Source organism: Mesoplodon bidens, assembly GCF_964165515.1.
Source record: "Mesoplodon bidens genome assembly, chromosome: 4".
Taxonomy (NCBI): Eukaryota; Metazoa; Chordata; class Mammalia; order Artiodactyla; family Ziphiidae; genus Mesoplodon; species Mesoplodon bidens.
Genome location: NC_138160.1, coordinates 58607262 through 58634562, shown reverse-complemented (window position 1 = coordinate 58634562; position 27301 = coordinate 58607262). Strand labels below are relative to the sequence as shown.

At 38.2% G+C, this 27301-nt stretch overlaps 1 protein-coding gene across 1 annotated transcript in view; it reads right to left on the bottom strand.

Moving 5' to 3' along the window:
• The window catches only part of FCHO2 (FCH and mu domain containing endocytic adaptor 2), a 114791-nt gene extending 88570 nt beyond the window's left edge, over positions 1–26221 (bottom strand). Inside the window, exons 1-2 of the mRNA XM_081232420.1 lie at positions 26105–26221; positions 9650–9741 (exon numbers count right to left, since the gene is read on the bottom strand). Coding sequence (XP_081088546.1) covers positions 9650–9741; positions 26105–26137 — 125 coding nt within the window. The 5' untranslated portion in view covers positions 26138–26221. The remainder of the gene's footprint in view (positions 1–9649; positions 9742–26104) is intronic.
• Between the last annotated feature and the right edge of the window lie 1080 nt (positions 26222–27301).

The following is a 27301-nucleotide window of genomic DNA, read 5'->3' as shown; positions in this document are numbered from 1 at the left end:
AATGATGGATATATGTCATCATACGTTTGACCAACCCATACAATGTATAACACCAAGAGTGAACCCCAAGGTAAACGATGGATTTTGGGTGATTAGGATGTATCATTGCAGGTTCATCCTTGGTTAAAAAAAAAAAAGGTACCATTCTGGTGAGTAATGTTGATAATGGGGGAGGCTATGCATGTCTGGGGGCAGGGGACATATGGAAAATCTCTGTACCTTCCTCTCAATTTTGTTGTAAACCTAAAACTGCTCCAAAAAAATGACTTAAAAAAAAACCTACCAACTAGTATTCCATACCCAGCAAAAATATAAATGAAAGTAAACCCCTAATAAAATAACAGATCTAAGTGATGAGCATCAATGGCTAACATCACAAAAGAGATATAACCAGATATTATACGCCTCTGATGGAAGTACACACCACCGCCGATGAAGTATTCTTGTCAAAATATTGAACTGAATTTGATCTAGTTGCTACATTCAAATATATAAGAAATATAGGAGTAAAGGAAAATGTTAAATAAAACAATGAATATGCAATTAGCATATTCCAGGATTTGGGACCCTCTATAGAACAAATAATTTGGTTTCTTAAACAAAAAAAAAAAGTAAGGAAGGAGTGAGGAGAACTACAGATTAAGAGGCTCAAAAATCACATCAATCAAACATAATGTATAACTCTTGCTGGGATCTTGATTACAGGAAATCAATTATGTGTATCGTTGTGTGTATATGGCAATCGAGAAAAAGAGAGCACTGACTGGATATCTGGTGATATTAGGAATTAATACTACATTTTTAGATAAGGTAACATACTGTAGTTATGTTTTTTAAACAGCCCTTATCTTTCACAGACACAAATGAAATGCTAATGGATGAAATGCAATGTTTCTGAATCTGAGATCCACTTTATAACAATTCAAGAGTAGTGGTATGGGACTTCCCTGGTGGCGCAGTGGTTAAGAATCCGCCTGCCGATGCAGGGGACACGGGTTTGAGCCCTGGTTCGGGAAGATCCCACAAGCCACGGAGAAACTAAGCCTGTGCGCCACAACTACCAGCCTGCGCTCTAGAGCCTGCGAGCCACAGCTACTGAGCCCACGCGCCGCCAACTGCTGAAGCCTGCGCACCTAGAGCCCATGCTCCGCAACAAGAGAAGCCACTGCAATGAGAAGCCTGCGCACTGCAATGAAGAGTAGCCCCCGCTTGCCGTAACTAGAGAAAGCCCGTGAGCGGCAACGAAGACCCAATGCAGCCAAAAATAAATAAATTTTTTTAAAAATGATTAAAAAAAAAAAGAGTAGTGGTATGGAATAGACGAAACAAGCCTGGCCATGATTTGACAATGTTGAAGCTCAGTGATTGCAACGTGGAAGTTCATTATATTAAGTTCCTAACTTCTGAGTACGTTTTATATATGTTTGAAAGTGTCCATAATAAAAAGTTTTAAAAATAAAGATAAAGATATGATCAAACTAACAAAAATTGAGAATTCATCACCAGAAAATCCACATTAAGGAATATTAAAAGATGTTTTTTAAAGAGAAGAAAAATGATCCAGGACAAAATATCAGAGAAAAAGTAAGTAATTTTAATAAATCTAAAAAATGACTATATAGGGACTTGCCTGGTGGCACAGTGGTTAAGAATCCGCCTGCCAGTGCAGGGGACGTGGGTTTGATCCCTGCTCCGAGAAGATTCAACATGCTGCGGAGCAACTAAGCCCTTGCACCACAACTACTGAGCCTGCGCTCTAGAGCCCACAAGCCACAACCACTGAGCCTGCGTGCCACTGAAGCCCGTGTACCTAGAGCATGTGCTCCACAACAAGAGAAGCCACTGCAATGAGAAGGCTGCACACTGCAACAAAGAGTAGCCCCTGCTCACCACAACTAGAGAGAGCCCATGCAGAGCAATGAACATCCAACACAGCCAAAAAAAATTAATTAATTTTAAAAAGATCAACTAGGTTCTAGATATTAAAAATTTTTTAATTACCATTAATTTTAGTAGATGGGTAATATTACTGTCTTCTAAGTCATTAGCTGTTAGAAATACATACATAGGGACTTCCCTGGTGGCGCAGTGGTTAAGAATCCACCTGCCAATGCAGGGTACACAGGTTCGATCCCTGGTCCAGGAGGATCCCACAGGCCGCGGAGCAACGAAGCCCGTGCGCCACAACTACTGAGCCTGTGGTCTAGAGCCGAGCCACAACTACTGAGTCCACGCACTGCAACTACTGAAGCCCGTGCACCTAGAGTCCGTGCTCTGCAACAAGAGAAGCCCACGCACTGCAATGAAGAGTAGCTCCCACTTGCCGCAACTGGAGAAAGCCTGTGTGCAGCAATGAAGACCCAACACAGCCAAAAAAGAAAAAAAAAAAAATTATCTGGCCTACAGACCTGTCCATAGGATCAAGCTGCACATTAAAAAAAAAAAAAAAAAAGAAACACATACATAAGTATCTATGGATGCAATAATTTGATGTCAGGGAACTGTTTCAAACAAGACTGTCAAAATACTAAAAACTGTTGAAACCATATTATAGTTCATTACTTAGTGGTTTGTAATACCTTCTCTATTTTTTTGGCTAAGTTTGAAATTTTTCAAATAAAAAGCTAAAGAAACACACAACAAAAATGGCATATAAGTGTATATTTCCACAATAAAAAGTGTTTTAAAAATAGAAAACTTTTAATTTCCAGAGTAAAAAGTTAAACACACACACACAAATGGCATATAAAGCATGTAAGTCAGGAGGTGGTAGTGTTCTCAGGTTCCTGCATCTTCAGGAAGATGATAAAAGTACCAATTATTATTAGAAATTAATACATCAAGGAAATATGTTATAATCTCTAGGATAACCACTAAAAGAATGAGGCTATTACTTCTAAGGTGATAGAAGAAAAAAAATTAATAGAATAAAAAAAAACTTTTTAAGGCCAAAAGGCAAGAAAGAGGAGGACAAAATATAAAACAAGTAGGATAAATAGAAAAAAAAATACTAAAGGGGTTAGCAAACTGCAGCACCATCAGCAAATCTAGCCAATTGTTTGTCTTCATAAATAAAGATTAGAATACATCCATGCTCATTTATTTACATGTTGGTTACAGCTGCTTTTGTACTAAAAGAACAGAGCTGAATAGTTGCAACAGAGACCAGACCACACACAAAGCCTTTACACAAAAAGTTTGACAACCTCTGACACCACAAAGTTGAAGCCAAATATATCTGCAAATATACTGTATGTAAAGGACTAAATGCTCCAATTAAAGAATAAAGATTGTGAAAATGGCTTTAAAAACAAGAGAGAAACGTATCTACACCACAAGAACACAGCTAAGGAAAAAAATGCAAACACTATGCAAATACTAACCAAAAGCAAACAGATGACACTTTAATAACAACAAAGAAGACTTCAAGGCAAAAACACTGCTAGAGACATAAAAGGACACTGCATAATGAATGAAAAAAAAAAGTTCAAATCACCTGAAGATGTCATAGTTCTAAATTTCTATCCATCTACTAACATGGCCCCAGATATATAAAGCAAAAATTGGCAGAACTACATGGATGAACATTCACAATCAATATGAAAGATTTTCAGAACAGCTCTTTCAGGAACTGATAAAATGAGCAGGATTAAAAAACAAAAACCAGTGAGGATATATTAGAATTAAACAACAGAATTCACAAACTTACCATAATAAATACATATAGAACTCAATACCCAACAGATACAAAATATTTTCAGGTACATAGAGATAGTTAGTAAACTGACTCTACCCTGGTTCATAAACAAAGTGTCAACAAATTTCAAAACACTGAAATCATACAGGTATGTTCTCTAATCACAATGCAATTAAGCTTGAAATCAACAGGAAGAATATACCTCTAAAAATCAACACATATTTGGAAATTAAGAAATGCACTTCTGGGCTTCCCTGGTGGCGCAGTGGTTGAGAATCTGCCTGCTAATGCAGGGGACACGGGTTCGAGCCCTGGTCTGGGAGGATCCCACATGCCGCGGAGCGACTGGGCCCGTGAGCCACGACTACTGAGCCTGCGCGTCTGGAGCCTGTGCTCCGCAACAAGAGGCCGCGATAGTGAGAGGCCCGCGCACCGTGATGAAGAGTGGCCCCCGCTTGCCACAACTAGAGAAAGCCCTCGCACAGAAATGAAGACGCAACACAGCAAAAATAAATAAATTAATTAATAAAAACTCCTACCCCCAACATCTTCTTTAAAAAAAAAAAAAAAAAAAAAAAAAAAAGAAATGCACTTCTAAATAACCCACAGAGGCAAGAAAGAAAACACAATGAAACTTTAAAAATTTTAACAAAGTATAATGAAAATCCTATTTCTCAAAACTAGTGAAGTAGAACAAGAGCTATGCTTGAGAGAAATCTATAGACTTAAATGAATATGTCAGAAAAGAAAAAAAGTTGCAAATCATTAAGTTAAGCATCCATCCCCCAAAATTTAAAGAACAGAAAACTGAACATAAAGTGGAAGGAAATAAAGAAGTTAATGAAACAGAATATAAATATATAAAAAGAGACAAAGTCCATAATTGGTTCTTTGTACACACTATTAAAAACAACAAACATCAAATGAGACTGATCATGAAAAAAGGGAGAAGGCACAAATAACCAACATCAGGGGAAAAAAGTGGGATATCAGTACAGATCCTGTAGACATTTTAAAAAGTTCATTGAAGGGCTTCCCTGGTGGCACAGTGGTTGACAATCCGCCTGCCGATGCAGGGGACACAGGTTCGTGCCCCGGTCCGGGAAGATCCCACATGCTGCAGAGCAGCTAGGCCCGTGAGCCATGGCCGCTGAGCCTGCGCGTCCGGAGGCTGTGCTCTGCAGTGGGAGAGGCCACAACAGTGAGAGGCCCGTGTACCGCAAAAAACAAACAAACAAACAAAAAAAGTTCATTGAAGAATATTAAGAATAACTTTTTGCCAATAAATTTGAAAATTTACATGAGATAGGAAAACTCAGAAGAGCTGCAATATCTGAATAGTCCTGTAACTATTTAAAAAATTAAATATGTGATATAAAACCTTCCTACAAAGACAGTTTCAAGCCCAGATGGATTTAACAGCAAATTCTATAAAACACATAAGGAAGAAACTTTAATCTCCCACAAATTTTTCCAGAGAATACAAAAATAGGGTATACTCTCCAACCCCTTTTAATGAAGCCAACAAACCTTGATTAGTAAAATGTAAGAAGGATATTTAGAGAAAGGAAATTTTCAGGCCAATCTCACTGATAAATACAGATGCAAACATAAGAAATAAAATAGTAGCAAACTGTTCTACTAATGTATAAAATCAATAATACATCTCCACAAAGTTTGGTTTATACCAGGAAAGGGAAGTTAGTTTAACATTCAAAATTCAACGTAATTCAGACTAACAAAAAAGAAAGAAAACATCCATTCATGATTTTTTTAGAAAGGAAAACAAAAGCCTTACCAAAATAGTATGTAGAATTTCCATAATCTGATAAATAGCAGGGGAAAAACCAGAATAAATATTTAAGAGTGAAATGTGAGACTGGGAACAAGATAAGAATGCCTATCATCACCATTTCTATTCAGCATTACACTGGAGGTATTTGCCAGGGCAATAAGAAAAAGAAATAAAAGGCATAAAAAGGTATTAAAAAGAGAGAGATAAAACTGTCATTTTCACAAGATGATTGCACACACAGAAAATCCAAAAGAATGTACAGATAAATAAAATTACCAGAATAAACAAGAATCACCAGGCTGCTGGACGACATATAAAACTCAAACGCATTTACATAAATTTGTAACACATAACTGACAAACTGCTCTTATCTAGAATATATAAAGAATTCCTTCAATTTATTTTTTTAAAGGAAGAAAAAAACCAGAAAAATAGGCAAAAGATGAAGAGATGCTTCATCAAAGAAAAGATGCAAATGGCCAATAAACATATGAAAGGATGTTCAATCTCATTATTCATCAGGGAAACACAAATTAAAACCACAATGAGAGGGCTTCCCTGGTGGCGCAGTGGTTGAGAGTCCGCCTGCCGATGCAGGGGACACGGGTTCGTGTCCCGGTCCGGGAGGATCCCACATGCCGCGGAGCGGCTGGGCCCGTGCACCATGGCCGCTGAGCCTGCGCGTCCGGAGCCTGTGCTCCGCAGCGGGGGAGGCCACAGCAGTGAGAGGCCTGCGTACCGCAAATTAAAAAAAAAAAAAAAAAAAAAACCCACAATGAGAGAGTACTACTTATCAGAATGGCTCAAATTAAAGGACAGACAAAACCAAGTGTTGCTGAGGACATGCAGCAACTGGAACTCTCCAACAAGGCTGCTGTTGGTGTAAATTGGTACAACCACCTTGGAAAATTCTTTGGCATTAACTACTAGAGTTGAACATACACATGCTCTAAGACCTGGCAATTCTACTCCAGGGTAAATCACTAATCTAAATATGTGTATACTGAGACACGTGTGCAAGAATATTCAAAGTAGTATTACTTGTTAACAGTAAAAAACTGGTAACATCCCAAATGTCTGTCAACAGTAGTAGATAAATACATTTAGTAAATTTACATAATTTAATATTAAATAGCATTGTAAATAAATTATACTAAATTCAACACGAATCTCACAAAAGTGCTGAGTAACAGGAGTCAGAAAAAATATCTACTCTATGATTAAATTGATACACTCATTACAAAGTTCAAAAGATAGGTACAACTAACTTCCTTCAACAGATAAATAAATTACAATATATCCATAAATGGAATATTACTCAATAACAAAAAAGAATGAATTACTGATACATGCAACAACATGGACCAATCTCAAAATAATTATACTGATTGAAAGCACTGGACAACCAAGTATATCCTATATGATTCCATTTACATAAAATTCTAGAAAATGCAGACTAACCTAAGTGTCAAAAGCAGATAAGTAGTTGCTTATGGATGGGGGCGGACAGAAGGAAGGAATTACAAAGGAGAGATGAATATGTTCACTATCTTGATTGTGGTGATGGTCATGAGTGCATGCATATGTCAAAATGTATGAAATTGTACACTTTAAATATGTGCAGCATATTGTGTGTCAATTACACCTCAATAAAGCTGTAGGGAGGGAAGAAAGAAAGGAGCAAAGGAGAAAGGGAGGAGAAATGAAGGGAGCATGGAAGTGGGGAGGAGAGGATGAGGATATGAGAGAAAGAAAGTCTGAATGACTAAGTTAAGAAGTTATTTAACCTTTCTGGGTCCCAATTTTCTTATCTATAAAACAGGACTTAAGAGTTTTGACAGTTTAATGACATAATGTATGCAAAGTCCTTAGTGCATAGCATATGTTTATGTCTGTCTTTTCTTCCTTTCTTTATCATTCACTCCTTCAAGAAATATGAGTATCCAATTGTGCCAGGCTCTGTGCTAGGCACTGGATACAACAGAATATTGTATACTGTTCCCCTATAAGGAACAGAAACAATAACAAATAAAAATGAGTAATTACAACATTTTATAAATACTACAAAGAGATATATGATGTTGAGAGAGATTACAATAAGTGACTTTGACCTAGTCAGAGAGATTAGGAAAGGCATCCCTGGAGAAGTGAGCACACTGCTGACCTCTTAAGGTCAGCATGTACAAACAAGGACTGAGCATGTACAAAATCTGGACTGAAAAAAAGCCTGTCAATAAAATAGCCAATGTCTCTGGAGAGGAAAAAGGAGTCTGAATAAAGAGGAGTCTAGTGTGAGCTAAAGCTTGAAAGGCAATTTGGGGTCAGACCACACAGTTCTGTCTTAAGAGCAATAGGAAACCTCTGAAATGGTTTAAACAAGGAGGAGTAACAAACTGATCTGTAGTTTGAAAAAAAAAAACCACTCCAATTACAGTACAGAGAATAAGTTGCAGGAGAACAAGAATGAATGGAGATAGGCCAGTTAGGTGCTACTGCTGCAGTCCAGGCAACAATAATGATAGCTTGGATCAGGACAGTGATGTTAGAAATTCATTCTATCAAAAAATCTTTACTGAGGGCCTACTGAGGGCCGAGCTCTATCCTAAGTGCAGGAAAATGAACAATAAGCAAAAAAGACAAAAAAAAGAAAATCCCTGACCTTGTGGGGTTTATAGTCTAGTGGGGAGAAACAGACAGACAAAAAAATAAGTAAAATATCACTTATATCTGGTGGTTGTTAAGTGCTATGAAGAAAAATAAAGTAGGGAAGGGGGAGTGAAAGGAGGTGTTGTCTCACTGCCCACAGAATCATTAAGGGGTCAGATTCTGAGCAAAGAAGGGATGACCCAGGAGTCCTGGACTTCTTAACTGACATAAATAGGGCGAAAAAGCATAATTACCACTGCTCTGTTGGTCTCAACGTAGATAATTATAGTAGTGATGTAAGTATTGGGGGAGAAGGAAGCTAGGGGATGTGCTGTGCCAGGAGATGCAGAGTTCTAGAGTCTCTCCTTTTACTCTTTCCAGTAATGAAAAATGAGCCAGTGAGGGACAACTTTATCCATAACACTTAGGGCTTTATGGTCCCCCTTTTAACTCCAGTAGAAAGATGGAAGTCAAAGAGGATTTGTCTAACATGGAGTAGTTTGTTCCCCAATTCCTACCAGTTGACAAACTCCATGAAGCAGAAGCTGCCTCTTTATCCCCAAAATCCAGACAAGTGCCTAGCACAAAGCAGACATGGGATATATATTGCAAGAATAAATGAATGAAGTATTGTATCGAAAGGCAAAGTATCCCTATATTAGCAAGGTAAAGATTTTAAATGTGTTCACATAAAAATTACCAAGTGGGTCCAGCCACAAAATAGCCTTAATCAAATCAAATTATACTGATTTTATCATATATTAATGCATGTATGTGGAATCTAGAAAAAACTGTACAGATGAACTGCTTTGCAAGGCAGAAATAGAGACACAGATGTAGAGAACAAACGTATGGACACCAAGGGGGGAAAGCGGGGTGGTGGTGGTGGGATGAATTGGGAGATTAGGACTGACATATATACACTAATATATATAAAATAATAACTAATAAGAACCTGCTGTATAAAAAAAATAAAATGCAAAAAAAGTTATACTGATTTTAATAGTTGTTAATTGACTATTATATTCTAAGAGTAATAAAAAATTATGTTTCTAAATTTGCACAATTTAAAAACATATACTTAGGACTTTTTAAAAATAAAAGTTATAATAATACATAATTAAACTACAAGTTCAGAAAAGTCTTTTCAAATTATTTTAATGTTTGTTTAGTGACATATTTGTTTAGAGAAATGGTAATATCTTATCCTACAAAATTCCTCAGTTTTTCTACTGTATCACCTTGCTAGCCTATTCAATGAAAAATATATAGATAATATTTTCAAGCAGTGATTTGCAAATCAGGAGTTTATCAATGCCACTGACAGCCACTATTTAGCCCTCAGTGTGTAGATGACAGAGAACCACTACTTTAAAGTATAACTATAGTGTACTTTTTAAAAGTGTAACTGATTACTTTTATCTAAATCCAACTAAAATTTTCTCCATTATTTATATTCTGAAATTTATCTTGATAATGAATTGTTAAATGACTTATTAAAAAATACATACCTTTCTCTTACAAAATCTGCTAGTTCTTTTGTCGATATCTGTCCATATTTCATATTATGGTAAAGGACATCAAAGCCACTATTTTTTTCCCCCTAAAATTTAAAAAGATTTTTAGTTTAACAAAGAGATCAAAATGACTTAAGAATAACTACCATGCAATTCTAATGCTCAAATGAGCTGTTTTTCCTTAATTTAACCATTGTTGCTCTAACTGTATAACTTTAAACTGTATCAAAGGAATACTATATGCTTTGATACAGTTTACAATATATTATATACACATATACACACACATACACACTCTATAATCACTCATAAAGATATATTAATGAAATTTTAATAAATAAATGCAACATAATTTAGGAAAGATAAACACGGACCTTTTAAAATACATTACCAAATCCCATGTCAATTCCTTTAACCTGCATTGAGGGATTCCTGATTATTTAACTCAGAGTCTGTACTTTAAAATAACCGAATCCTGACTTCTGAGTCAAGACAGAATTTACTAATAACATAAGCACTAAATACCACAAAACACTTTATAATCACTAATCTAAGTCTCTCAATAAACTTAAACAACTTGAGATGTGAGAAAGGAGATAAAATTTTAATAAAAGAGCAATAACAGTCATTGGCTAGTCCTCAACTAATGGGAAATTAACAGAACTAGACTACTACACAACCCTAGAAAATCCTAATGCCATTTAATCCAATATAAAGCTAAATTAGCAAGTCATAACAAAGAAAACATCAGAAATATCAATTTTATAGGTGAAATGAAAGACTATTTAGAAACTAAGCTCAATAACTCTTTTTGCAGTTAGCAGTTTTTATTTTTCTTCAATGACAATAATGAAGAATTGAATATATTTGTTGGAAATAGGAAGCAATGCCGTAAGCAAGTGTTATGCAAACTGAAACTTAATTTTCCACAGTCCACCAAAAACAGGAAACATATTATAGGAACTTCCCGCTAAGTTGAAGTGATCCCTAATAAACCTGTCAACTAATATAGCAAGTAATTAGACTGTTATACATACAATGAATTAAAACATCATATTTGTAATAAGATAATACAAATAATATCCCTAGCATTTTGAACATCCATTTCCATTTATCAAGAATATAAAATGGGGCTTCCCTGGCGGCGCAGTGGTTGAGAATCTGCCTGCCAATGCAAGGGACACGGGTTCGATCCCGGTTCCGGGAAGATCCCACATGCCATGGAGCAACTAAGCTCGTGTGCCACAACTACTGAGCCTGTGCTCTAGAGCCCGTGAGCCACAACTACTGAGCCTGCACACCACAGCTACTGAAGCCTGCGCGCCTAGAGCCCGTGCTCCACAAGGAGAGAAGCCACTGCAATGAGAAGCCCGTGCACCGCAACAAAGAGTAGCCCCCGCTCGCCGCAACTAGAGAAAGCCCACATGCAGCAACGAAGACCCAACACAGCTAAAAATAAATTAAAAAAAAAAAAAAAGAATATAAAATAAAACTATAGTCTCCTATAAATCTAAACACATCCATTTGGCTTCTACAATTTTTCATGTTTAAAATAAAGAAAAAATCTGTGATCTAACTTTAGTTTTTTACTTTCTCTGGGTTTTTCATGCAAATTTATTCCAGTCAAAATAATATTCTCTGAAATAACCATTAACACTAGTCTATAGCAAGCAAAACTAACATCATCATGCAGATTAGTAAATTTATAGACAAAATAATCAAGGGCCTGAATCCTCCAAGGGATCTATTCCATTACTTGAATATAATAAAGAAACTACAGATAAACTATCCACCAACTCCCATAACATAGTCGTGAACCCTGAAAAAAACAAATCTGAAATCTAAAACTATAAAATCCAAAGTCTGGAGCTCTCAGTCCCCAAAGTTCTCCCCTGACAACTACCAGTTTTCATTTGCACATAACTCTAACAAGTCAGGTTACCTGGGTTCCCAATGTGTATTATGCATATTCATCATGCATATTCAAATTAGAAATGAGCTGGTACTGAAGGACTATTCACACAAGCACACAGACTATTAGAAGAAATAATATTTACCATCTCTCTTTTTTTAAAGAAAACAAGAAAACTTGGAGATCATCTAGTAACTGGGGCAATAAGGTCCTGAGCATTTTGTTCCACTGTTACAGTACTGTAAACATTAACCAGTCAAGGAAAGGTTAACAAAAAAAGTGTGTGGGGGGGAATTCCCTGGTGGTTCAGTGGTTAGGACTCCACGTTTCCACTGCCAGGGGCCCAGGCTGGATCCCTGGTTGGGGAACTAAGATCCCACAAGCCGTGCAACCACAGCCAAAAAACAAAGGTTAAATTACATTCAGAAATCTAGGTTCTTATTAAGAAGGTCTCAAAAAGTAAGCTCTTTATTTGGGAAGTTCAGATATGCAAATAGCATATTACGTGAAATTACCAATAGAGGAAATGAGATTTATTAATTTCTTTACCATTCAATATAATAATATTATTACAGTAACAGTAATATAATATATCTTAGGAAACAGTACTAGCTATTCCATCCCTCAGGTCTTCACTCGGAAAGAGAAGGAAAAATACCAATGAGGATGTGAAGCTGAAAAGGTCTGCTTCAAGAGGCACTAACGACTACACATAAACACGCTGCATGATTACAAATCCATGTGTCATTTCTTCTTATTTGGGTATTCATTCATTTACTGAGTTCTAAAAAATGTAATAAGCCTGATTGTAGGCAGTTTTCTTAATCTCATAAATCTATTAACACAAACATTTACTGATCATTAACTTTTTCTCTGGCACAAACTAAACAAAAATTGTAATACTTCAAATGGCTCTCTCTCTCTCTCCACATACACACACACACACACAGTCTCACACAAATATACATGTATCTTTAAAAAGAAAAAACTTCAAAGTCAAGTACCAACCAAGAACCCAGGCATATTGTCACCTTGTCAAAAACTTACTTTACAGCTTTTGATAAGAGATGACAGTGTATTAAATATACACATATCTACACATATGTGAAAAAATACAGTAGGAGACAAGAGCATTGGAGCTCAGATCTAGACCTATTTGGCTTCAGTGTCTTCACCTGAAAAAAAACTGGAACTTCTGGGGAAATGGGGAAGACCACTCTTGAAACTGGCAATCGTAACTCATATTTCTGTCACCATTTGAGATTACCCAGTTTTTTTAACTAAAAGTACCCCCATGTAGGTTCTATTAATTTTTTAATAGCCATCAATGTTTTTAGTCTAATTCAAAGACAAGTAAAATAACAGGAAATATTTCTGAATTACATACCCATTTTATCACGCTAGACCTTGAAGTGGATATGTTCCTATCATTTTTTTAAATTCAATTTTTATTTTATATTGGGGTATAGTTGATTTACAATGTTGTGTTCATTTCAGGTGTAAAGAAAAGTGGTTCAGTTATACATATACCTATACCATTCTTTTTCAGATTCTTTTCCCGTATAGATTATTAGAGAATACTGAGTAGAGTTCTCTGGGCTATACAGTAGGTCCCTGTTGATTATCTATTTTATATACAGTAGTGTGTGTATGTTAATCCCAACCTCCTAAGTTATCCCCCCACACACACACCTTTCCCCTTTGGTAACCACAAGTTTATCATTTTCGATACAAAAATTTTTTTTTCTTAACATATTCTGTTAACTCAAGCAAGTAGAACTTGCTTTTTCTTGGCTAACTAAAATCCACAAATGTACAAGTAAGTTGACGACAGAGTTTTAATATCAAAAAGAATTACAGCTAAAGATGTTTTCTGGTCTTCAATATTTTACTAAAACTGTAAATGTGCACGCCCTTAAATCCAGCAATTCCACTTTTAGAAATCTATACCACAAAAACACACATACAAAGATAAATGTGGAAAAATATGCACTGCAGTACTGTTTATAACTGTGAGAAAAGAGAACTCAAAAACATCCATTAGGGGCTTCCCTGGTGGCGCAGTGGTTGAGAGTCCGCCTGCCGATGCGGGGTACACGGGTTCGTGCCCCGATACGGGATGATCCCACATGCCGCGGAGCGGCTGGGCCCGTGAGCCATGGCCGCTGAGCCTGCACGTCCAGAGCCTGTGCTCCGCAACGGAAGAGGCCACAACAGTGAGAGGCCCGCATACCGCAAAAAAAAAAAAAATCCATTAACATTACTGGTTAAACAAATGATAGTATACCCTACAATGAAATACATAAAGTGTTTTTTAATTGCAGTACATTTTAAAGTATTAATTTCTTAAATCTGCCCAGATATACATAATGTCAGTGAGAAAAAAAGGAAGTTGTAATTATTCATAAAAGCCAAAAATAACCTAATGTTGGGAGCAAACTAAATGTCCCAAACTGATGAATGGAGAAACAAAATGAGGTAGATCCACACAATGGAATACAAATCAGCAATAAACAGGAAAAAACACTGACACATATGACTTTATGGATTAACCTCATAAAAACTTTACTAAATGAAAGAAGCCAGACACAAGAGACCGTATATTGTATGATTCCATTTATATGAAATATTCAGAATAGGCACATCTATAGAGAAAGAAAGTGGATTAGTGGCCACCTAGAGCTGAGGGTAGAAAAGAGCATTAACTGTCAATGGGCATGAGGGATCTAATTATTGGGAGGATGATCATGTTCTAAAATTAATGATGGCTACACCACTCAGTAAAGTTACTAAAAATCAACGAATTGTACACTTAAATTGGGTAGATTTTATGATATGTAAAATGTGCTTCAATAAATTTTGTTTTAAAGCATGGTATGAAACAGTATACATAAAATTTCATTTCCATTGAAAAAATAACAGGTTGCATATATGCATACAAACAGAATCTGAAGGCATATACAGCAAACTATTAACAGCAAATTATTTCTGGAAAATGGAATAATGAGCATAGGTTAACTTTCTAATAAAAAAATAATAAACAGGTCAAGTCCTTAATACAGGAGTAACAGAGCTAAAAGCTATACTGACAAGCAGCTGTAAAATGCGATTTTCTCCCAAGTACACTACAATTGATATAAAATCTTGATTATCAATGGCCAATATTTTTTCTTCTTCTGATCAAATTTTTATTCTTTTTAATAACAATTTTATTGAGATATAATTCACACACCAAATAATTTGGCCATGTAAAGCGTACAATGCAAAAAATGTTAGTATATTTACAGACTTGTGCCACCATCACTGCAATCAATTTTAGAACACCAAAAAGAAATCTAAACCTGAATAGCTAGATTTTTAAGAGTAAGTATTTACTCATCAGTGATGAGCTTATTTTCAGCTAGCTTATTCATTAATCAACATGTAAGAAATTACGTATGTCCACAAAAATATCAGTACACTAATGTTTATAGCAGCATTACTCATAATAAAGGTGAAAACAACCCAAATGTCCATCAACTAACACATGGATAAGCAATGTGATATACCCATGCACTGGAATTTATTCAGCCATAAAAGAAATGAAACATTTGGGTTTGAGCCTGGTCCAGGAAGATCTCACATGCCACGGAGCAACTAAGCCTATGCGCCACAACTACTGAGACTGCGCTCTAGAGCCCGTGTGCCACAACTACTGAAGCCCGCGTGCCTAGAGCCCGTGCTCCGCAACAAGAGAAACCACCGCAATGAGAAGCCAGCGCACCACAACGAAGAGTAGCCCCTGCTCACCGCAACTAGAGAAAGCCCGCGCGCAGCAATGAAGAACCAACGCAGCCAAAAATAAAATAAAATAAATTTATAAAAAAGAAAAAAAATGAAATATTGATACATGCTATAATATTGATGAAGCCTGAAAACATTACGCTAAGAGAAAGAAGCCAGTCACAAAAGACCACATACTATATGATTCCCCTCCTATTCAAGTCCAGAATAGAGAAATCTATAGAAACAGAAAGTAGATTACTGTATTGCTTGAGGTGGGGTGAAGGTGAGACATGGGGTGATAAAAGGTACGGGATTTCTTTTTGAGGTAATGAAAATTTTTGAGGTAATTTAAGACTGTGATGATGGTTTGCACGTATCTGTGAACATTACCAAAACCACTAAACTATACACTTTAAATGATGAACTGTATGGTTCACAAAATATATTTCAATAAAGTTGTCAAAAAAGTTAAATAAATAATACTTTATCCTTTTTAATCAATAAATTCTAGCAGGGAAATTTTCAGTACTAACTGACAAAAACAGCTATTAACACCATTGCTGACCCAAGGAGGACAATTACAATGAAGGTTTACGCCAAGACAGGATCTTTTCTCTGCCAATCTCAATGCACTTTGCAAAGAGGTAGCATTTCCATAGAAAGTTTCCCGAAGGTGACTTGAGCTAAATAAAATCCTGTTATAACCCAATATAAACAGGTGTAAAAATCTTTTTAATAATTCCTAATATAAAGTGGGAAAAAAAAGCTTATCATCCTTTAAAGATGGAAATACAGAATCATACAGGTCCTTTAAGAGAACACAAACTTAGTACCTATTGTGTCCCCTAAATACTCTAATTGAAGTAAGATGACTGCAATTAACATTTTGATGTATATCAGTCTAGATTCCTTTTTGCATACATATAGAAATGTTACTGCTTAATATGAAAATGAGATCATGTTATGCATATTGTTTTGCATCTAAATTATCAATTAAAGTGAAATTTATCTGAAAAGATAACTAAGTTATAAGTAAGGTCACCAAGTCACTAATAATGTACAGATTTTTTTCTGGTCTAATACAGAGTCTACAAGTGAGATACCCTTGAAATTTCAAGTTAAAAAGTTTAAGTCATCAAATCTATTTTGGTAACTCAAAACATCTTTTTCTGGTTGATCTTATAACTTTATACTTTAAAAAAATTTTAATAGACATAAAATACAATCAAAATACAAAATATTTCCACTTGAAGAAAAAAATGCACTCCTCTATTAACAATGCTATGAAATTCCTATTTTAATGAAAATGGAACTGTTAAACATATCTGGGTTTTAGAGAGTCACGGAAAGTAATAGTGTAAAAGCACAAAGCTATAAATCCCATAGATTTTAATTAAGGCTTTGAAACTTCTCCTTCAAAGAACTTTTAAGGGCAACAGTAAATCCAACACTAAAATTAAAAACATGGAAATTCTTCACTTTTGATAAGTCCGAGAACTAGAAAAATAGGCAAAAGATTAAGTGTGTACACTGTATAATCAGGCTATTCATTAAAACGTTAATTTTACCTCGTTTCCTTTTTAATCAAAAAAAAATTTTTTTGGAAGGTGAAAAGAAGGGTCAGGAGGTACTATCATGTGAACAGCAGTAACATGCCTAAGCTTCCTCTCAACTCTAAACTGCCTCAAACATAAATAAATAAATATCATCATTTCCTACCTCTCTACATTTTCCTTTTACTCTAGCTCTTACTAACATTTATTAGGTAACCTTGGACAAGTCGCTGTAAAATATACCATTAATGTGTGTTTGATGTAATCTCACTTTATCCTGCCTTCTCTGAAAAACATGATGAAACATTTAACTAATTCTGGAGATATTTTTTTGCTTTGAAGAATGGCCCCTCTAGTGAAGAATCTTCTAGACATTTTTGATAGGAATTCAACAAATATGCAATGACAGCCCTCCAGGTCTATTTCTACCTTGAAAACTGCTAGGAAGAAAAGAATAAAATACATGCACACAGTTTTTCTACAGGCAAACAGGACATTCAACCACAAGTTATAATCTCTTCTAATCAATGTTCTATTTATGTATTAAAATTTTCACACAAGATCACTAAAACTATTCTTCAGAGCTCTTGGCAAGATATTGCTAAAGCAGAAAACAGTGATTAAAACATAGACTGGGGCCTCCCTGGTGGCGCAGTGGTTGAGAGTCCGCCTGCCGATGCAGGGGACACGGGTTCGTGCCCCGGTCTGGGAGGATCCCATATGCCGCGGAGCGGCTGGGCCCGTGAGCCATGGCCGCTGGGCCTGCGCATCCGGAGCCTGTGCTCCGCAACGGGAGAGGCCACAACAGTGAGAGGCCCGCATACCGCAAAAAGAAAAAAAAAAAAAAAAAAAAAAAAAAAAAAACATAGACTGAACATTGCTCATAAGTCAGAACAAAAGTTCCTCAAACACATCTGTTGACTGAGTGAAGGAAACAAATCTTATTACTTAAAAAAAATCATTTTCTCACCCCTCAAATACTCCTCCCTAATCTTTTAAATTACAACTCAGCTCTTCCAATTAGTTAAACCCTTCAAGCCATCTAAAAAGATACCATATAGGGCTTCCCTGGTGGCGCAGTGGTTGAGAGTCCGCCTGCCGATGCAGGGGACACGGGTTCGTGCCCCGGTGCGGGAAGATCCCACATGCCGTGGAGCGGCTGGGCCCGTGGGCCATGGCCGCTGAGCCTGCGCTTCCGGAGCCTGTGCTCCGCAATGGGAGAGGCCACAGCGGTGAGAGGCCCACGTACTGCAAAAAAAAAAAAAAAAGATACCATATAGACACAACAAAAATAGCAGAAGCAAATAGTTTTGAGCTAATTTTTTAATTCTTTTATCTTGCAAATTTTCTGTAATATTCTGTAAATAAATGTAGTTTTCATTACTTTCAAAATGAAAAATAAAACAATTTCAGCTTTCTCAAAAACTTTTCAATCTATGCTTGGAAAGACACACAAGGCTACTTTATTAATCTGACATTCTGTTCATGTTAACACTTAAATCTCCAGTCCTGGGCTTCCCTGGTGGCGCAGTGGTTGAGAGTCTGCCTGCTAATGCAGGGGACACGGGTTCGAGCCCTGGTCTGGGAGGATCCCACATGCTGCGGGGCAACTGGGCCCGTGAGCCACAACTGCTGAGCCTGCGCGTCTGGAGCCTGTGCTCCGCAACGGGAGAGGCCGCGATGGTGAGAGGCCCGCGCACCGCGATGAGGAGTGGCCCCCGCTTGCCACAACTAGAGAAAGCCCTCGCGCGGAAATTAAGACCCAACACAGACATAAATAAATAAATAAATAAATAAAAAGCCAAGCATTTGTAGCCGTTTAAAAAAAAAACAACACTCAAAAAAATCTCCAGTCCTCATAATTCATAAATGGAAAAAAACAAAAACTGCAAGTAACCTAAATGTCCAAAAGGGGAATGCTATAAAAAAATTACATCTTATCCATTCCATGAAACCTATACTGAAAATATTTTCAAAGAATACTTAATCACATGAGAAAAATGCTTTGATGTTAATATCATTTGAAATTACCAAGATACAGAACTATATAGTAGAACCTGTTTTGAATTTTATATTTCCAAAGAAAATCTTAGAGGACAGAGTAAAAGGCTTTAGGTAATTTTTATTTTCTTATGTGTTTTAACTATTACATAATAAGTTATAAATAAAAAAGAAAAACATCTTCACTGGCTGTTATTTCAACCAACTAAAAACTAACACTTCTTATTTACGGCCCCAGCACCACCAATTTGCTTTACTTACATTATACCTTCCTATCTTTTCCCTAAAGTCAAGCAAACATGCTTGTCGTATCTTCCATAATTTTACTCCTGCAATTCCACTAAGGAGCATGTGCATGATGGAAATGAGGGAATTGTGTACCTCAACTTCAGCACACAGTTCACTAATCACTTCCCAATTTAATCCTCTCTGTCTCTGGCCATTCCAGCAACATTCTCTAGCCTCTTTACCAGTAGAAAGACAGCTAGCTGACCCTTGAGCAACATAGGTTTGAACTGCGCAGGTCCACTTACATGTGGATTTTTTTAAACAGTAAATACTACAGTACTACTTGAATCCGCGGATGTGGAATCGTGGTTACGGGGGAACCATGGATAGGAAGGGCCAACTGTAATAACTATAAGTTATACTCTGATCTTCAACTGCACAGGGGTCAGCACCCCTAACCCTCACATTGTTCAAGGGTCAACTGTAATTACAGGTCTCCATTACTGTTTTGCTTTCGTTTTCCCTCACATCTGACCAATTTTTGCTTATCTCTCTGGACCAGATTCCTACTAAAATTCTTCCAATTCAAATATCTTTTCATTTTTCCACACTAGATAAATTGAAAGCCAAGCCTTTATTCCTTTTTCTGTATGTCTCCATGCCATTATATTTATATACAGACTTCTTAGGGTGCTTCTGTTAATTGTTCGAGAATTATAAAATCAAGATGTGGATAATCTCAGGAGATATCCCAAGACTCAAAAAATTACTTCCAAAATATATGTGTGTATGTGTGTATAAAATATGTATTTCCAAAGGGCTTATGGTAATCAAAAGTGCAGGATGACACAAAGCATACTCTTCTCCCATGCGTTTGCCAAAATAATTTCAGTAGTTCTGAAAGGATTTGAACCTTTAGGATTTAGTCTGTAGGGCTGGAAAAGAACCCAGACAGCAAATTTTTATCACTCCATATCAGTCCTCTAAAATCCTTCCCCTAAATTAAACTTATGCACACTAAATCAGCATCAATTTCTCAATTTCAATGATTAAGGCAAAAACAAACAAACAAAAACACCCTTCCACCGCCCCCCCCCAAAAAAACCTAACGGCCTGACAATAATATTTAGTTCCATCTAAAATACTATAATTTGGGGCTTCCCTGGTGGCGCAGTGGTTAAGAATCCACCTGTCAATGCAGGGGACACAGGTTCAAGCCCTGGTCTGGGAAGATCCCATATGCCGCGGAGCAACGAAGCCCGTGTGCCACATCTACTGAGCCTGCGCTCTAGAGCTTGCGAACCACAACTACTGAGCCCACGAGCCACAACTACTGAAGCCCGCGTGCCTGGAGCCCGTGCTCCGCAACAAGAGAAGCCACCACAATGAGAAGCCTGCGCGCCGCAACGAATAGTAGCCCCCGCTCTCCACAACTAGAGAAAGCCTGCACGCAGCAATGAAGACCCAACGCAGCCAAAAATAAAATTTTAAAATAATAAAAGTAAATTAAATAAAATACTATAGTTTTATAATATCTACCTGTCAAGTCTATTTGAACCAAGTTAGATGAATCTGTAGTTTGAATTTTCATAGCTTATTGCAGTTGAAAATAGTTTGGGCATGGCTAACTGGCTAACAGTTATACAATAACACATTTTAACATGTATGTTATTTGCTTGTATATACAGAGGTTACTTCTGGAAAGCTACATAAGAAATTGGTAACAGTGATTACCTTTTCAGAGATCTTGGTGGGTGGATAAAAGGGAGATTTTATACTACATTCCCTTTTGTACCTTTTAAATACTAAACCACGTAAATTTTGCAAATTTGTTAATTACTGTATATATGTAAATATACAAACCTACACACTTTAAAATTTTCAGTATATTATCTGATGGGATCAGATCCTAAGCAGGTACCCCAAACTACAATATTTGGAAATTTCAAGTAATAAAAAGTCTATATTCTGGGTTTCTATGGTCGCCTCAACTAATTTTTTAAAGATGTATATTTTAAAATTTTCATATGGATAAATAACCCCAAAGAATATGTGGGGGGGGGCGCTGTTAGTCTCTCATGTAGGATACTAAATTTTGACTAAATAACCAAGCAAAAATATAATAACATTTTGCATTCCAAAGTCCTATTAATAGCAACTCCAGATTTTTAAAAACATTTTAATCCTCCCAGTTTATCTATGTAATGACAGATCAAATTTTGGATATACAGTATTATGCCTCTTACATAAGGGACTTGGGCATCATGTAGATTTTGGTATTGGTCCTGGAACCAATCTCCCAAGGATACCAAAAGAGAACTGTATAACCTAGTGCTCAGAATTTATTTAAAAGTAAAGCATGACAATACCAGTGAAATCAATAGATAAATGGTAAGAGACTTCTGTACTGGTTAATCAGGAAAAAAAAATTTTTTTAAGAAATAAGGAAAAATTCAGAACAAAAATACCAAAGATAATTGTTATTCATTCTTTCTTGATGTGCTGAATGGAGATCTTTGGAAAAAGTCACCTAACTAAAAATGTCACTTCATTACAATGTGATGTATGCTAAAGAATACCTGGTGTCTTTGGGGAAATACTTTATATCTTATATAGATTGGGATTACTATGTAAAGTGAAGTTTATAAGGTGTTTAAATCAGGTATGCTGTGCTCTCTTGTTTTTTCCCCTTAAGTAATTATCGCTATGAAATCCATTCCTTAAAAAAAACTTTTTAACTCTTGAATTAAATAATTTGGACTTATATAAAAATATATAAAGCCATTTTAATCACTATACTGTAAGACTGACATATATAATCAAGAGTATTATAAACTAGTACTTGACTCTTTAAGAAGCAGCAGATGGAGAAACTTCTTCAGTGCAATATTTGTCAATACCTTTTTGAAGTTAAATAATCTTTTGAAGGACTGTTTTTATATATTAAAGGTAACTGTGGATTTCTGTCATCAACATTATTTTTGCTGTCCAATTTTAATAGAAAGAAAAACATTTTCAACTTGATTATCTTTGTGACACTATACTTTGTGGCAAAAACTGACTTATCAGCAACAAAACACCTGCTGTGTAGGAAGTTTGGGATATTTTTATTCTTCAAAGTATCATATTAGGTAAAGGAATTTGTAATGTAGCATATAGTTTTATTTTAAGAAAAACTATAAAGAAATAGGCAGGATGTGCTGCTTTCAAAAGAACTTGAAGAGAGTTTGAATGATTCAAATTTTCCTCTAACAAAATGCCACAACAAGAAAATCTGTCTTTTTATATGTAGGGAAAAAAACAATTAACAGCTTGTTTGGTTAGAAACCTAAAACTTTAAAGGTTCCCCTTACCTCACTTTGACAAGTTTTATTTTGTTTTGACAGTGCCACTTTAAACATTAGGGGAGAAAAGTGAAATTAATATTACAAATTCTCTATTTTAAGAAATTTTTTATAAATGATTCAGAAATAGGTAAATTTTTAAGTTGTCTTAAATAGATAGCTAACAAATTCTGATAAGTTATTTAGTTCCCAGGGTTTCCTAATTCATTTAGCCCTCCTTTGGAGCTTTTTAAGATCCAATTTAGAGCTTTCACCCCCAACCAGGAAGTAAAATAAAATGCAGTATATTTTAACTATTTGTACTCAATATTGGAAGTGAAGGCAAACACTAAAACACAAACTAGACTTGGGATTCTCTCTAGATTTCAGATAACCAAATTTATTTCCATGCCTCTACTAAGAGGGAAAACAAAGGGCACACAAAAACCTGCAAAAAATGTTCATAAAGCATTATTCATAAAATAGCCAAAACATAAAAAAAGGCTATGTTCAAAACTCAATGAACACAAAAGATAACCTTAAAATGTTAATATGCAATTTTGAATTAAGTTAGCAAACTTCAAAAACACATTCATGCATCCAAAAATACAAAACAGGACTTCCCTGGTGGTGCAGTGGTTAAGAATCCACCTGCCAATGCAGGCGACATGGGTTCAAGCCCTGGTCCTGGAAGATCCCACGTGCCACGGAGCAACTAAGCTCGTGTGCCACAACTACTGAGCCTGCGCCCTAGAGCCTGTGAGCCACAACTACGGAGCCCACGTGCCACAACTACTGAAGCCTAGAGCCTGCGCACTGCAACAAAGAGTAGCCCCCACGCAACTAGAGAAAGCCCGCGTGCAGCAACTAAGACCTAACACAGCCATAAATTAATTAATTTAAAAAATACAAAACATTATAACAACGCCAAATTTTAAGTAATCCTTATAGAGGTTTTACAAATTGCCATTGTAAAACCTGAAGTCTAAAATCAATAGGCTAAATCTAAAATCCATATGGAAAATCAAGGGACCCAGGAGAGTCAAAATAATCTCTGAAAAAGAAGAACGAAGTTGGAGCACTTGCACTTCCCCACTCCAAACTTACTACAAAGCTACAGTAATCGAAAGTGTGGTATTAGCATAAGGACAGATGATGGGATACCAATGAAAATCCGGAAATAAACTCATACGTCTATCGTCAACTGATTTTTGAAAAGAGTGCCAAGACTATCCAATGGAAAAAGAAGAGCCTTTTCAACAAATAGTGCTGGGACAACTAGACCCACATGCAAAAAATGAAGCTGTACCTCTTCCAGCACCGTACACAAAAATTAACTTCAAATGGATCATAAGCCTAAATGTAAGAACTAAAACTACATATAAAATCCATAGAAGTAAACCTTTGTAATCCTGGGTTAGGAAAGACTTCTTAGACATGACAACAAAAGCATACGTGATAACAGAAAAATTAGACAAATTGGACTTCATCAAAATTAAAAACTTCTGTGCTTCAAAGAATACCATCAAAAGAGTGAAAAAGACAACCCATAGAATGGGAGAAAATACTTATAAAATCATGTATTGTAAATCAAAACCACAATGAGATATTACTTCACACCCAACCACTACAATAAAAAAGATAACAACAAGTGTTGTCCAGCACGTGGAAAAACTGGAAACCTCAGACATTGCTAGTGGGATTGTAAAATGGTGCAACCACTTTGGAAAATGTTTGGCCCTTCCTCAAAACGTTCAACAGAGAGTTACCACATGACCCAGCAATTCCATTCCCAGAAGAATTTAAGACATATATCCACAGAAAAACTTGTACGGAAATGTTCATAGCAGCATTATTCATAATAGCCAAAAAGCACAACCAGCCAAATGTCTACCACTGATGTATGGATAAATACAATGTGAGATAGACAGATAGAGAGAGAGAGAGACACCCACACGACCACACAATGCAATAGAACACTATTTGGCCATAAAATGGAAATAAGTACTGCATGCTACACCCTGGATGAACCTTGGGAACATGCTAAGTGAAAGAAGCCAGTCACAAAGGACCACATGTATGAACCCATTTATATGATTATGTCCAGAACAGACAAATCTACATAGGCAGAAATCTATAGATTAGTTGCCTAGGACTGAGGCAAAAAGGAAATGTAGAGTGACTGCTAATGAACACTGGTATTCTTCCTGAGATGATGAAATTGTTCTAAAAGAGTAGTGACATTTGCAGAATTCTATGAACAGACGAAAAATCCTTGAATTGTTAACTTAAATGGGTCTATTATACGGCAGGTGAATTGTACCTCAATAAATCTGTTTTTTTAAAAAAGGAAAAAAAGGGCTTCCCTGGTGGCGCAGTGGTTGAGAGTCCGCCTGCCGATGCAGGGGACGCGGGTTCGTGCCCCGGTCCGGGAAGATCCCACATGCCGCAGAGCGGCTGGGCCCGTGCGCCATGGCCGCTGAGCCTGCGCGTCCGGAGCCTGTGCTCCGCAACGGGAGAGGCCACAACAGTGAGAGGCCCGCGTACCGCAAAAAAAAACAAAAAACAAAAAACAAAAAAAAAAACACCCTAACGTCTAGTATTTATGTCGATTGTGGAAAACAAGGTACATTCAAAACAAATAACTATGAACTGATTTCATTACTAAGCAAGACCATGCTTGAAACACTCAGAAATTAAGAACTTAAGACATACCTTATTCACTTTAAGAGTACCACTTTAAATATTTCTACGTCTTAACTAAAATGGAATTGTGGCACTCGCAACTGTCAAGCCATAAAATGGGATTCCTGAGATACCTGAGTACACATACTACTTTCCTGTACATGGCTGAACTGTGCTTCCCATTACAGCAAACAATAACTGCAGAAAAACACTCCACAGGGAGACTGGGAACTCATTCTCAGAGAACCACCTAACGCTAATACCGAGTTAAAAGGAGGGTGTGGAAAGAATGAGGAAGGGGAAGGAGAACGGGGAAGAGGGAGACGTATCGGCGCATTTAAGCCCAAGGAATCCAGTTCCATTAAATTCAACTTTTATACGCTTTGTGAACAGGCCCAGAGGCAAAGTCCTGGGCGCAGACCAACGAGCCGAGCTGCGAGGCCGAGAGGAAGTGCTGATCCAGCCCAAGCCCGCCCGGGAATTTGTGGGGAAATGGTGGGGGGCCAAAGGGCTAAGATGGGGGCCTGCGAAGCGGGAATGAGGGGAGCCCCTCCGCCCGGCTCCAGCCCGCGCTCGCCGGCAGCACGCAGCTGGGGGCGGCCGCGCCGCGGGCCCGTCGTCCGCGTCCGAGCCGCGGAGCGCGCCCGGCGCCCGGAGTCTCCGGCGGGGCCGGGTGCCGTCTCCCGCCCCATCCGGCGCTTTGTCCCAGCGCGGGCGGCGGGCGGCCCCTCGGCGTCCCCACCGCGGGCTGAGGGGCCGAGCTGACAGCCCCCGCCCCCCGCTAGGGCGGCAAGCCAGCGAATCGCCCGACGGGTTTCATCCAGGCGGGACGCAGCAGGCGGCGGTCGGAGGACGCCGGCCCTGCCCGTGGAGCCGCCGCCGCCGCCGCCGCCGCCGCCGCCCGAAGCGCACGCAGGCCGAGGTCAGGCGCAGAAACCCTCGGACTCCGAAACCCACACAATGTCCAAAATCCTTCTCTTACCCAAAAATTCTCAACGAAATGCGCCATGACCATCCTGCCGCCGCCGCGCTGGGTCCCGCGTCCGCGCCCTCCCGCCGCTCCGTAAACACTGGCCCGGCCCCCACGGCGCCCCCGCCTTTCGCCGCCGCGGCTACCGCCGCTGCCGCCGCCGCCGCCGCCGCCGCCGCCTTCTTCCCGGAGGCCGGCCCGCACCCTCCAGGACGCATGCGCCACCTAGCGGCCGCCGCTGCGGAGCGAACACTCAAACGCCTAGGCTGGCTTGCGCATGCGCCTCGGGCCCCGTTGCCGGGTCTTAGTCCGCTCCTTCCCGCTCCAGCCCGGGCACGTCTGAGAAAGAGTATTTTCTTGGGAACGGTGGAGAATCTGGTACCGGAGCAGTCACCCGGGAGACTGTTCGCGCCCTTCGCGGTGCGATGGGTACTGGCTCAGGGACGGAGCGAAGAGAGGGGCCGGCCAGGAACAGTGGAACCCACAGCCAGGCTGCCCTCTCTCTTCCTCCTCTCAGGACTCGCTTCCTAAGCTTTCGAGTATCTCGAAGGTTCCCAAGTCGGTGCAAGCTGGAATGGGGGAAACTTGGCCTCTGGCCAACAGGAGGAGACGCTGAGAAATGGTCAACAGGGTGCCTTTCCTTGATAGGGAATTAAGAACCAAAACAAAACTTTCCGAGGCCGGAAAAGGAGGAAACGCCCTGTCGCCTGAGAGCCCTGGGAGCTGCGCGAGACCCAAGCACCAAGTCCTCGGCCGAGGCCGCTGACCTCTAGCACGCCCGGAGCAAACCAGCCGGGACTGCCGACAGCAGGAACGTGACCCGAAACCAACGAATTTCCCTAACTCAGCCAGTTTTGCCTTTTTTTTGTTGTTGTAAAGTCTCTTGCAGGACTTGTTCATATAAATCCATGGTTCTCCTAGCAACTTGTACATTTTGGAAAAAGAAACAAGTTCAAACACGCCTCGGCATAACAGAGACACTAAATCCCCTTCCCACGCCTTACTTTCCAGAGGTTAAGGGGCAAAAATTAAACCAGATCAACTAGGTCCAAAATATGCAGTTCTTGAAGCCAAGCCCGACAAATAGATTTAGTGTAGCTTTAACTGTCCATGCACATCACACCTCCTCGGGTCTTGTGACTTCAAACGCGGTGAACACTATACCACTGTTTCTTCATGGCAGATTATTTCCATCCTCAAAAGTAAAAA